Below are 12,326 nucleotides of genomic sequence, written 5' to 3'. Positions count from 1 at the left end.
CTTGAGGGAGTTTTGGGATCTGGGAGGCTGCATTGGTGTGATGTTCCACCCGCTGTAAAACCCAGGCGTGTTAACTCAGGTGAGCACCGTGCCACAGAGCTGGCACCCCTTGCAGTGCTGCCTCAAGTGCTGTAACCATACTCACAGTACCCTTTCTGGCACTTTCTTTGTGCTCCTCACACTCGTTCTGCCCTCTCCATCCCCCTTGTCTTGCCTCTGCTCATAGTGCTGGTTCAGTGCTACAAGGAAGTAAGGTGAAGGACTGTAGCTGAGGGCTGGTTGGGTTGGTTTTTTTTCATATTGGGAAGATCAAATCAACCTACAACTCTATTTGAGATATTTTTTAAAGGGGAGTTTTCTTTCCTTGGTTTGCTTTCAAGGTTCTGCCATTATCATAGCAAATAGATTGTGATTTGTGTTATTATTTAAACTTAATTTTAGTAATTTCCTTAAGGATGCCTATAGTTGTTGCTACGTAGCTAGGTCTTATTTGCATGACAGAACAGCATACTGCCCCAGGCGTTAAATATTAAGAATAATACATTTTGTGAAGTCATTAAAATTAGGGGTTAGGAGAAAATAGTATGTGTCATTTCTTCACAATTCAGAACATATCAAATCTTGTAATTTTTTAAGCCAGTAAGCCCCATTCTGTAACCACTGCTTCTCACATGCTATTCTTTCTCTATCCACTATATTTCGTGCTCTCTGCATTTCAGCTGCAATAAGCAGACAGTCATATTAGGAGCAGTCAGTCGACAGGATGTTTCCTTCTTTTCTACATTCATCTTCTGTATTTGGTATTCCTACTAGATAAATAGTAGGTTAAATGCAAACTATGCTTTCACCATAAGAAAAATAAATTCAGTATAGGCAGGAGGCGAAACAAAGATAAATGACTGTGCTTGATTAATTCATTAAGTTATAGTTATCGACTAGTTCAACTATTGCGCAGATAGGAAAGCCAGAAAACAGCAAAATACATTTCTGAATATGGCATAAGAACCTTTTTTGTGATACAATGAGAGGAAGCGTCGTCCACAGGTAATTCTATTGCCCAGGAATACGAATGTAAAAATTCTCTAATAGAGCTTTTGTTCAACCTGTTTGCCTTCCAAGTCAGATGTTTAAAGAGAAAAAAAGAAAAACAGTTGTTTCCCACCATGAATGTTTCCCACACAAACAGCAGTTTAAACGTTTAGTTTAAACGTTTTAAAATGTTTACGCTGCTGTTGGTATCTTTTAAAAAACATTTTTTCAGTCTCTGCCTTCTCAAAAAACACATTGAATCAGGGTAGTATTTGCATTAGTATTTGCAGAACTGTATGCTATGCTATAATGCTGCACACAGTTATGCCAGGTTTTAACAGCTTTCCTATTTCAGCTCTTTCCCTAAAAGAGCTTATTAGATTGAGCTGTGGGAATGTACCTACCCAGATGTATTAAGTTTAAAAAGTAGTAATTATGTCAATACTGGGGCTTGCTCCCAAGTACCTCGATTGCAGCTTGTAGCCTGGAAACTTGGATGACTGCAAAACACACCAGTACCATGCAAATAGAGCCTGAAAACCTGAAGGATTTTTTCCATATACAGTCTTGAGAAAACTGAGCAGAGAATAACTTGATTTAAAAATCTATGGTATTGAAAGAAGTAAAATAATACAGGGGAGCCACAGAAATTTGCTAGCTTACACCACAGTTTTTAGTATTTTACTGAAACCTCAGAGTACAACCAGAACATATCAAACAGTTGATTAACACCTATGATAATTTTCTTTTTTTTTTTTTTTTCTTTCTTTTTGTTCCAGGAGACTCATACTACATCCAAAACCTCAGGAGTGTTATGTCTGTTTCCATGACTCAGTCACAGAAGCTGCTGTTGAACTGGCCTTTAAGCTGTCCTTCGGCTTAACTACATAGATGGGCTTCCTGGACATTCAGCCACCCTGCGGGGTGGTGTCATCTCTTTAAAGTACTTCAATAGAAAGAGAAATGAACTCAGTTATGGTGCTCACCCATGGCCTATCTTTGAAATACTTTCTAAAAAATAAATCTACCTTGTTGTAATGACCCAGGTAAAACTTCAGTGATTATTCTCTAATGACCTCATCATTTGAATACTTAAGATTTCAGAGAAACAAAGTTCCTATTTTTATGTACTGTCAAATTATACTTTATGATATGAAAACATCACATAATTTGTACATTTACTGTTTAGTGTATAATATGCAATGTAAAATGATAAGCTGATATCCTTAATGTACTCTCTGAATATCTGGCAATTGGTGATGGAGGGGGGGAAAGTTAAGTCTTCCAATTAATTAAAATTTTGTACTTCTAAGGGCAGGAAAAATAGTGCATGTTTTCAGTAATATTCTATTAATCAGAACAGAAAAAAATCTTTTAGCCAGTTCATGGCACTTAGTTACACAAAACTAATGGTTTATCATTTTTGCAAGTATGGTCCCTGCACACTTGAGCACTGTAGTATGGTTGATATTTTACTTGACTTAATGAGTTTTAACTATAAATAATACTTATATTTGTTAAAATGCAATTTTGAAGGCACAGAAGAAGACTGGGGGGAAAGAGGGGTGATGGTTTTAAGACCTATGCATGGACCCAGCTAATTTTATATTACATTCATAATTTCATAATAAAAAATGTATATTTGTCAAAGACCAGTAAAGTGTTATTCTGTTTATTTACTTAACATATTTTCTCTTTTGTTTATTTAAAAAAAAAATTGTTTAGCTAAGTCTTCTACAATTTACAGATGGATATTACACAAAAATGTTGTTACATCCATATAAGGCAAGAGAAGGCAAGATGTTTGCAAGACAGAATTCTTCTACAAAATTCAACTTTCCTACAAACTGTTAAAATGTTTGTAATCTATAAACCAGCTGCTCCTGCAGCTTTTTTTACTAAAGTTTAGTTTAAAATGTAAGATTCCTGGGGCTCTTTTTACCCACAGCCAGCATGTTTAGGTCTGGTCATCTGCACAGCATTTCATCATGTTCCACGTCAACGGTGTGTTTTTTAATTTCTCCTGTTTCTATTTGCTTTTCATGAGTGCTTTTCATAACATGCATGACTAAAGTTGCACTTTAAACAATGGGATCAAAAAGTTTAAGTATTCAGGAAAGTAAATTCGGTTCCATAGGTTGCCATGATCAAAACTTTAGATCTTGTTTTCACTAGTAAATTACATTGTTTAGAGTAGTTCTAAAATAGTCAATCAAATGCCTGTAACTGCTCACTTTCACAGAGTGATTCACAACTTGTCTTGAATCACTCAATGCTTTAATTGAGTTGCTTTAATTCCAAGCAGTAGAAGTTTTAGGCCTGAAGTTTAAGCACATGATGGAAGATTTTGTTAATCAGCCTTCTCCAGAATTTATGGTTCCTAGAAGATGGGAAATAGTGTTTCGGTTTGAGACACGCAAAAACTGAGTTATATTGATAGTGCTTTAGATTTGTTCCCCATCTGTAAATGAAGTGGTGTGAGATTTACTCTGAAAAATAAAAGTATGTAACAGTGTGGATGACATCTGAACGTCACCTTTTAGAAGTCTAAAATATGTGGGGTTTCAATATGAGATTTCTTTGTAATGGATAAGCTGTTAGATTGGCTTACTCCTTCACAAGAAACTGTATCTTAAACAGAATTACAGGTATGCGAGGACGGTACATCTTTTATGCTCCAAGCAGTGTAGTTCTGCAACAAAACGTTCCAAAATCTGCATTAATAGTGTTGATATGACACTTAAGGGGATTTTTATTGTCAACTGAGCAGAGACTGTATTTCGCAGATTTTTAAGAGTATGTTTATAAAGAGCCTCAAAGGATGATAGGATTTCATTTCCTACAGAAGGCAGATTTTTATTAGGTATCTTTGATACAAGTCTTGTAGCTTTGTAACTTTCAGGAAGACTGTAGCTGTGAATGAGCATATAGAATTGATGTTAAAAGGAATAGATACAGAAAAGCTAGCAAAGAGTTAAAACACTTTGACTGAACAAATACAGTGTTTCATGCCCTCATTAATCATAAGGTCAGGAGATGTAAGGGATGGAAAGAAATTAAAAAAAAAAAGCTATCAGAAATCTAGAAGGAATTTGTATTTCTGCCCTGCAACAGAATGGGTATAAATGATATGACTAAAATTCATTTAGTTGCCATATGTAATGTTTATTAACTCATAACTCCATATGACCAACAGGTAGCCCTTGTTACCCGGGCTTTTTTTCTAGCTCCTGCTCAGGAGAGAGGGACGGGTTCCCCCAGCTGACCAGCTCCTGGAAGGTTCTGGAGGTATCTGGAAGGCATCAAGAAAATGGCGCCATTTCTGGGCCCAGCTGCCCCTCACAGCCAGTAACGGTCGGGGACAGAGGTGGCTCAGCTCCTGGGTACCCCCAGACCATTGACTTCTGAGGAAAAAAGTAGCCAGTTTGGTGCCCTCCAGGTGTGTGTTTTTCAGGAGAGGGAGGAGGTGGCCGGAGTGGTGCTGTGTGCCACGTCAGCCCTGCTGGGCAAGGGGCTTCTGTGCCCCCCTGTCTCCTTTGGGGAGGGCCTGCTGGCTGGCGGCATGGTGGCCACCATCTTCAAGAGGGCGGTGGAGCCCCTCGAGAGGGTGAAGCTGTTGCTGCAGGTGCCGGCCTCTTCCGAGCAGCTCTGGGCACACTGGACTGCTTCGTGCCTGTCCCCAAGGAGCTAGACAGGGACCCTGGGCTGCCCCCTTGTCCCTGTGCCTTCCCCTCACTGTCCCACACCTTGTAAAAACAAAAGCTTTTTAGGAACGATGGAGCCTCCACCGTGGGCGTTCAGAGGAGCACGGGCAGCGGCAGAGGCGGTGGGGAGGAGGGGGTGGCTGCTGGGTATGTCCCCACAGGATTTTTTTTGGTTATTTCATAGGAGTGAAGTCATGCTCAATGGTATTTGTTGACAGCATAAAATACCCGTAACGTTTTATTTGTGATAATTTTACAAAAGCAGCATTTATTTGTCATCCTCATGTTAATGTATAGGAAAGCAGGACCAAATAGGAAACAAAAAACCAATTTTGAGCTTTCTGTCTTAAGGAGTCTTTGCCTTCGACCATGGTAACACAAGAAAATTAAGAAGTCTGAATGAAGAGCATGATCCACATGAGATTTGCTCCTGCACTACCCCCCCTCAGCTCCATTTAGCTTATTGGGCATTTATCAACGGGACCCTTTCTTTCATTTAGAAGAGGAATATCATGACAAAAGCAGTACCAAGTTTCTGGTACCTGTAAAAAGGTATCACTGCTTTCACATGGAGCGCCAGCACCCCCTATGGCAGGGAAAACGCCTAGGCAGGGAACTGCAGGGAAACAATCTCTATACAGTCCTGTGAAATATTCTTCTCTTCTGCAGGTTCCAGACTGCATGTTACATATGCATCCCTTATCTCAGAAACGTATGAAATAAGGAAGTTGAAAATCTTACCCGTTTCTCAGCTTTACTGATGCTTCACTTGCAGGTTTAGATTTTCTTGTGCTAACACCGAATGCATACATCTGTCGGTAAGTGTCAGGAGAAATCCAGATTTTCAATACCAAATGCTTGAAAAATAAAGGACCTGCAAAAGGAACATATTTGGCCTTTGTTACAGCTCATACCAGAGTAGAAACAATAGAAGGAATATTATATTATATATTCGATGTAGTATAAACTTTGGAAATGTTATTTTAAAGCTCTGTTCCTTTTTCTGTGTGATTTTTCAGCTTTTGGCATGGCAATTTGGCAAATATTATACGGTATTTCCCAGTGCAGGCTCTAAACTTTGCTTCGAAGGACAAATGCAAAGATTTTCATGTCTGAAGTGGATAAAGGAAAACAGGTAAATGATGTCTTCCATATTAGTTCTGTTTAATAAACAAACTAGATCCAGCCAAGAGCTATGCAATTCTTTCTCTCAGCATGGTTGGCCATTAGTGGTGGCATATTGAGAAGATTTTGTAATGAGCTTATTTTATAACAAGAGGAACAGTGAGCACAGCTTACTCTGTAGCTTATTGTTGAAGGTAATGAAATCTGGTGTTTGATCTTTAATGATTAATAACTTTGTGAAGTGCATGTAAATCACTGCTTGTAAGTTCAGTCAGAATTTTCAAAGTTTTGTTCAGCATGTAATTATTTTGGAGTTAACTAATGCAAATATTACAATGGATTTTAAAAATCTCGGGCTTGGAAACCTATGTTTCTGGGTCAATTATGTTCTCACACTTAAGACTGCATTAACCCATACTTTAGTCTCAAAACGCTTTATGTTCATAATTTCACCCACGTGAAATTACAGCTGCTTTTCTTTTAATGTGTGAGGTTCTTGGGCTGTGCCTCTCAAGCAGGAGTCTCTCATTTTAATTTTTTTCACACTATTTTCTTGATAATCATTAGCATGTAAGTGCCAGAAAGACCTTACAGACAGGGAAGTGCATATTACTGCTGTAGATAAGTAATACTTCACACTGAAAACTGATTTCTTGCTATATGTAAAGCTAGAAACATACTTATGAATAGTTAAAGCATTTTAAGACCTTAGTTTTGTACAATGCACTGGAAAAGAAACAGGTTCAGGTTACAGCTCAAGAAGGCAATTAAACATTTGGGCTATGCTGCCTTAGCTTGCAATTCTGTGTACTTGGGAAAAGTCCCTTAACTTGGATGGATTCTTGAAAGACACAGAAGTCTACACCCATGGAATTAATTATAAGAAATCTTGGCCTTGGAATGTGCAATGTTGATATTGGCATTTGACAAATTACATAAAATTAATTCATATCAGTAGAATGGAACATAAGTTCTTCATATCTAATTTGTTTCATGTGGAAATAGCTGGAAAATCTGCTTTATTTGTGTCTGCCTTAGGTTATCTGTTTTAGGATTTCTTTGGTTAGGTTTTGATAATTTAAACAAAAATCCAATGTTCTGTGCTTTCTCTTGCTGACAGTTTTTTACTGCAGTGCCAGAGACTTTCCTTGCCACAGGCTTTTCTGGTGGTGCTGATCAGGAAGAATGCTGTCAGTCATTAAAGTTTGATTAATCTCTTTGTATTGCATGCAAATTCTTAAGCAGTCCTTTTTTAATTAAAGTCATTTTGTACGTAAAGAGTTTAAGGTTGCTGTTTTCTTTCTTTTCTTAAAGTGGAAAAAGTAAAATGTGCATGATACAAATAATGCAGTGTTTATAGTTCTTCAAATCTCCTTTCCGTCTCCTAGAAGTGTTTCCAGATGGCTTACATGTGTATGAGCTTGTGACTCAAATTTTAGAAACATTCCATGAATAGCACTCGAGATTAATTTCTTCAGAAATAACAGTATTTAACAAAGCAGCATATTCATGGTTGACGCTCAGGGTCTTTGGATGCTTTCTTACATGTTTTGTGCAGGACAGGAAACGGGGAAGACAATATGGTGACATGCATTAGTTGTTGCTTAGCAGGATTCTCAACGAAACCATGATCTACTATGTTTTTCATATAATTTTGATAATGTTAAATGTTTCCGTCATGCAGAATAGTTTGTAATAAAGAGAAGGGCTTCTCTAAAGCATAACAATGTTCCTGAATTTATTTTCTATTAGGTGCTGCTGAGTAACAGTTTCATGGGCTTGGTGACTGTATTATTCAAATTGCAAAGACTGACGGACTTCCTGGCCTGTACCAGGGATTTGTTGTTTCAGAACAGGGAATCTACACTGAGCCTCCTCTTTTGGATGTTACGACACCATTAAGGTAATTTTTACAGACAAAAATGCATGTTTAAATCCTAATCATGATATTTTAAATATTTATTGTGAACTAATGAGAGTGTTAGTTACAGCTTTTGTCTTTACAGTTCTTTGTGCTCAATAGAGTATATTACTGAAGAGCAAAGTAATTTTACAGTAGGATTAACTACAGAAATAATCATTATACTTGCTCTCTGCTGCATTTGACATACATTTTACAGAATTTTTAGAGGCCTCCATTTGTGTTTTGTTTTGCAGGGATTATTTCCAAATCCAAAGCAAACTCCATTCATTCTTTGCTTTTTTGTTGCTCAAGTTGGGACTACGTTCTCAGGAATGCTGTCTTACCCTTCTGACAATGTCAGGAGAGGCATGATGATGCAGGTATGGTCTAGCTTGCAGTTCTTTTCTGAAAATGACTTAGTAGATTTTTGAAGTTTGATGTGCTAATTGAAGCAGGCAAGCCTCTATTCGGGGGAAAAAAGAAAGTGGAAACACCTTCAGAAAGACAAGAAGAAATATGAAATAATAGCATTGTGGGAGCCTGGTAAAAGTTCACATCTTGGTGAGAGATTTTAGTAGAAAAACAGAATCTTTTTTCTTTTTCCTACTCAGAAGCCAGATATTTGGAGTAAGACAGGTTTGTGGGTAGACTCACACCCTTTATTAGCCCTGCTAATGCAGGAAGAAAAATAGCCTCTGTGGTACAGAGCTGTTCTTGAGGTGTGAGGTAGAATCAGTAATCTTCAAAGCTCAGTACAAGCCGAGAATTATTTCTCAGCATGTGACAGGTATGATAGTGTATAATTAGCAATTAATGTTGGATCTTGGTGTTAGCTATTAGGTAATTTTACTAGGTAGTTTGGTAGCATTTGAAGCACACGTAATAATATAAATTCTTGCTATGAAGATCATCCACAAACACAAAATAAAAAGCCACAAAAACGCTCCTGAAAAATCAGGACCTTGCTCCCTGCGTCCCTGAGGAAGTTTTGCCAGCTGACAACAACAGAAAGGAGCTGTTAGTTCCAACGAAGCGTCTCTATGTTTTATTTCAAGAGTATCCTTTTCTCTTGGTATTCCAGAAAGTCAAAAGAAAATCAGAATAAATGTTGGCATAGAACTTGCTTGGGTGCTTTAAAAAAATCCCAGAGGATACTTAGATTCTTAGGGAATGCCTGCATACCTCAGAGAACCTGTCCTAAATAACAGAAATCCCTGGAGCTCGCAGTGGGAAAACACCATTAACGCTACTGACTTCTTCCTTTCAGACTAAATATGATTTCACTGTCTTCAGATTCTGAACGTTCCTCTGGGCTGTATCTACTCCACTGTTGACATTTTCAAACCTGCAAGCAGCTGGCATGATTTTCAGCCGTGCTGCACTGGCAAAAAGCTGATGGGAGAGTTGAGTACCTGAGCTCTGAGTTGTACAGAAATGGTAGCACACGTGCACATGAACATTTGCTGATTGTCATCCTTCGTTTCCTTCACCTGTAACCACTTGAAGCAAGTTTTAGTGAACACGCTACTGGGGTCTCTAACCAATGAGTCCTTCCTTTTGCTTTGTTTTCATTTGTCAAGCAAGTTAACACTCAGAAAGAAGGTGGGCTAGATGAAAATTGGACTGTGCTCCTTCTTAGCCTTCCTATGTCTTTACATTCTTGTGCTAGTCAAGACTTCGAACGTTTTTTAGAGGACTGTGTTGATCACTAATGAGCTGAAATCTACTTGGTATAAAAATATTCCAGTGGTACTGAGGAAAAAAAAAAAAAGAGCTGTGGAAGTTTTAATAGCATTGAAAAAATTCAGAGCACCCTTAGGACTGGAGTGACCTCATTTAATTCCTAAGCCTTCTACTTGCCCAGTAAAGCTTAAAAGAAGCATCAGAAGAAGGATCACAGCCTTTCTAAATTTAGCTATTGGAACAAGTTAACAGAGCATTACATCAGCTAAATATTTATTAGTTGAAAGATCACTTCTTCACAGTAAGTGAAACATTAGGGAAAAGTTCCTTGGTGTTCTTTACTAAAGAAAAAACAACTTTTGCAGTGCAGTGATGTTTGTGCAATGTCTCGTGTATTATTTCATGGGCAGAGAGGGGAGACTGAATGTCAATATAGAGGAGCCGTTGGCTGCTTTATGAAAATGTATGAGCAAGAGGGGCTTAATGCTTTCTTCCATGGAGCATTCTCCAACATCTGCCGTCGAAGAAGAGGAGCCTTAGTGCTAGTTCTTTATGGCAAAATTAAGGACATTTTTGATCTCAATGTTTCAGAGAGTTCAGGATCTGATTAAAATAGTGAGTGAACACCGATTTTGTTTGAACAGTGTTAATGATAGAACTCTCATTGTGTGCATAGCCTATTTTTAGGTTAACTGTTATACAAACAATACTTTTAAGAAATTATTTGGATGTTTCTGTGACTAAGTATGTACTGAATGAAATAATTCGTTTTCAGGGAATTAAAAAGTACCATTTACATTTCATTCAAGAAATGAATCCAAGAAAATACTTGCCTCTTGTTTAAAATTCCCCAAGTTCCTGTTTTATTCATACTAAATGCTGCATATCTTGACTTTTAAATTACAGCACGTTCCTGAATATATTTCAGTAAGAGCAGCTTCCCAAGCCCGTCAGCAGAGCCCAGTGTACGTTATCAGCCTGCTACAGCTTCTATGCCAACCACAGTAAAAGGAAAAGCAGCTTTCTAGCTGTTGATGTGTTTTCGTGGTATTTCAAAGCACAAGTCAAGACAACAAAGGAGTTGACACTTGTTTTTTTCCTAATTGGCATTAAGAAATACAGCAACTCACTCTACTCTCTGTCCCATCCCTCAAATAGCATTGGGAAGACAACAGTCTGGCTGGGAGTATTTTAAGCCAAAACATAGCCCAAAAACGTGGAGACCCAAGCACCTTGACACTTAGAACACTTAATACATTATTTTTTGAGGAAATTTAAAATGGGTGAGGATTCTTCTCAGTATCGAGGATAAAGCTTACAGCGTGTATAAGTGAGGAAACTCTTATTTCTGAGGTAGTAATTTTCAATAGGGAAAGGGGAAAAAAAAAACCAAGCCTTGTGGAATACTGCTAACTGAGGGATTCAAGGAAGAGGTTAGGAGGCCTTTATTTAAATGTTTGGTTTCAAAGAAATTAAGGCTAGCAGCATTGCTAACGTTTCTCCACAACCGTTAAGTTCCACACAAAACCCTCAGCTCCTTGAGCTGGTACAAACAGCACTGCAGTGATGGGCTGAGGGGTCATGGCTTCAGACTGGAAGAGGGAGATTTATGTTGGATCTCAGGAAGGAATTCTTTACTGTGAGGATGGTGAGACACAGGAACAGGTTGCCCAGAGAAGCTGTGGCTGCCCCATCCCTGGAGGTGTTCAAGGCCAGGCTGGATGGGGCCTTGAGCAACCTGCTCTGGTGGGAGGTGTCCCTGCCCATGGCAGGGGGTTGGAACTTGATGATCTTTAAGGTCCCTTCCAACCCAAACCATTCTACGATAAATATTTTCTCAGCTGCTGAAAATCAGGTGTGATCCACAGGCCAAGAACTGGAAAGAGTCGGACAACAGCAGTCCCAAGATGGCGGCAGTGCCAGCGGGCACTGGGGGGGACATGCCCGGGCATGTTTGTGTCTCCTCTGAGCTTGGGCGTGTTGTTGGTACCAGGAGAGCGGGCCAGCAGCGCCGGGCTGAACCACACACACAGGGCTTTTAGGAGGTACCTGCAGGAGTCTGGCTTATCCCGCTCACTGCCTCACCTCCGCCTCATTCCTGACAAAGCCAAAAGAAGGTCTGTTGGCAGTTTCTTGTGGGCATCAGGAACGGCTACACCCGCCTGCTGCCCGCTCCCCGCTGCCAGAAACACCGGCAGCCCAGGGATGTGGGAGGAGACACCCTGCTGCGGTGGGGGCTGTCCCCCACTGTCAGGTTGTGCAACACCTCGGGGCCCTGGCTCAGGGGTGGTGCCCGGCAGCCTCGGCGGGATGTCCCCGGCCCAGAAGGGGCGGAGCCCCGGGCGGGGCGGCGGAAGGGCGACACCCCGAGTGGCCCAGAACCGGTTCTGTGAGGGCGGCTGGAGCGGGGAGGTGCCTCCCGGCTACGGCTGGGGCAGGGACCTGCTTTCCCGTCCCGATACCCGCAAAGCAAGCGGGGCGGTTAATTGCGTGTGGTAATTAACGAACAGTGGTTGTGCGGCGCGTCGCTCCGCCCGGCAGCGGCTGCTCCGGACGCTTTGGACCGTGTCTGTCCCGGGAGGCTCCCGGCCGGTCACAACCGAGGGGCCAGCGGCGGCTGCTGGCGGGCTGCGGGAGCGCCCTGCCCCCGTCCCGGCACACGCTGCGTCAGCCTGACGTCATTTTTAGAAGCAAATAAACGAACAAACACCTACTTACGGTGCCTCTGCCGCCGGTCCCTGTCACAGCTCCCGTCCTCCGCACCCCGAGGGCCACCCCTACCCGCCGGGGCACCTGCGGGAGGGAGGCCTGGGTCTCCAGGCGCCTTGGAGGACGGAGCGCGTTAATTAGCCTAATTGCCCTGGATTGCTATAATCACATTA

The 12,326-nt window shown here is 40.7% G+C and overlaps 2 protein-coding genes across 4 annotated transcripts in view; both read left to right on the top strand.

Annotated features, from left to right (window-relative positions):
• Positions 1–2,648, top strand: part of INTU (inturned planar cell polarity protein) — a 51,396-nt gene extending 48,748 nt beyond the window's left edge. For 2 of the 3 annotated variants that reach the window (XM_014950004.1, XM_014950003.1), the window contains exon 16: positions 1,809–2,648. In XM_014950004.1, the coding sequence (XP_014805490.1) occupies positions 1,809–1,920 (112 nt within the window). In that variant the 3' untranslated portion in view covers positions 1,921–2,648. The remainder of the gene's footprint in view (positions 1–1,808) is intronic. The other variant, XM_014950005.1, reaches the window with a different exon arrangement.
• Positions 2,649–4,591: 1,943 nt separating this feature from the next.
• On the top strand, positions 4,592–10,055 carry SLC25A31 (solute carrier family 25 (mitochondrial carrier; adenine nucleotide translocator), member 31). Its single transcript, XM_014949818.1, is given in 5 exon segments — positions 4,592–4,654; positions 7,628–7,724; positions 7,727–7,761; positions 8,016–8,141; positions 9,855–10,055. Coding segments are annotated over 5 exon segments (522 nt in total).
• The last annotated feature ends 2,271 nt before the right edge of the window (positions 10,056–12,326 follow it).

Source organism: Calidris pugnax, unplaced genomic scaffold (assembly GCF_001431845.1).
Source record: "Calidris pugnax isolate Ruff unplaced genomic scaffold, ASM143184v1 scaffold42, whole genome shotgun sequence".
Lineage (NCBI taxonomy): Eukaryota > Metazoa > Chordata > Aves > Charadriiformes > Scolopacidae > Calidris > Calidris pugnax.
This window is presented reverse-complemented; position numbering and strand designations above follow the sequence as displayed.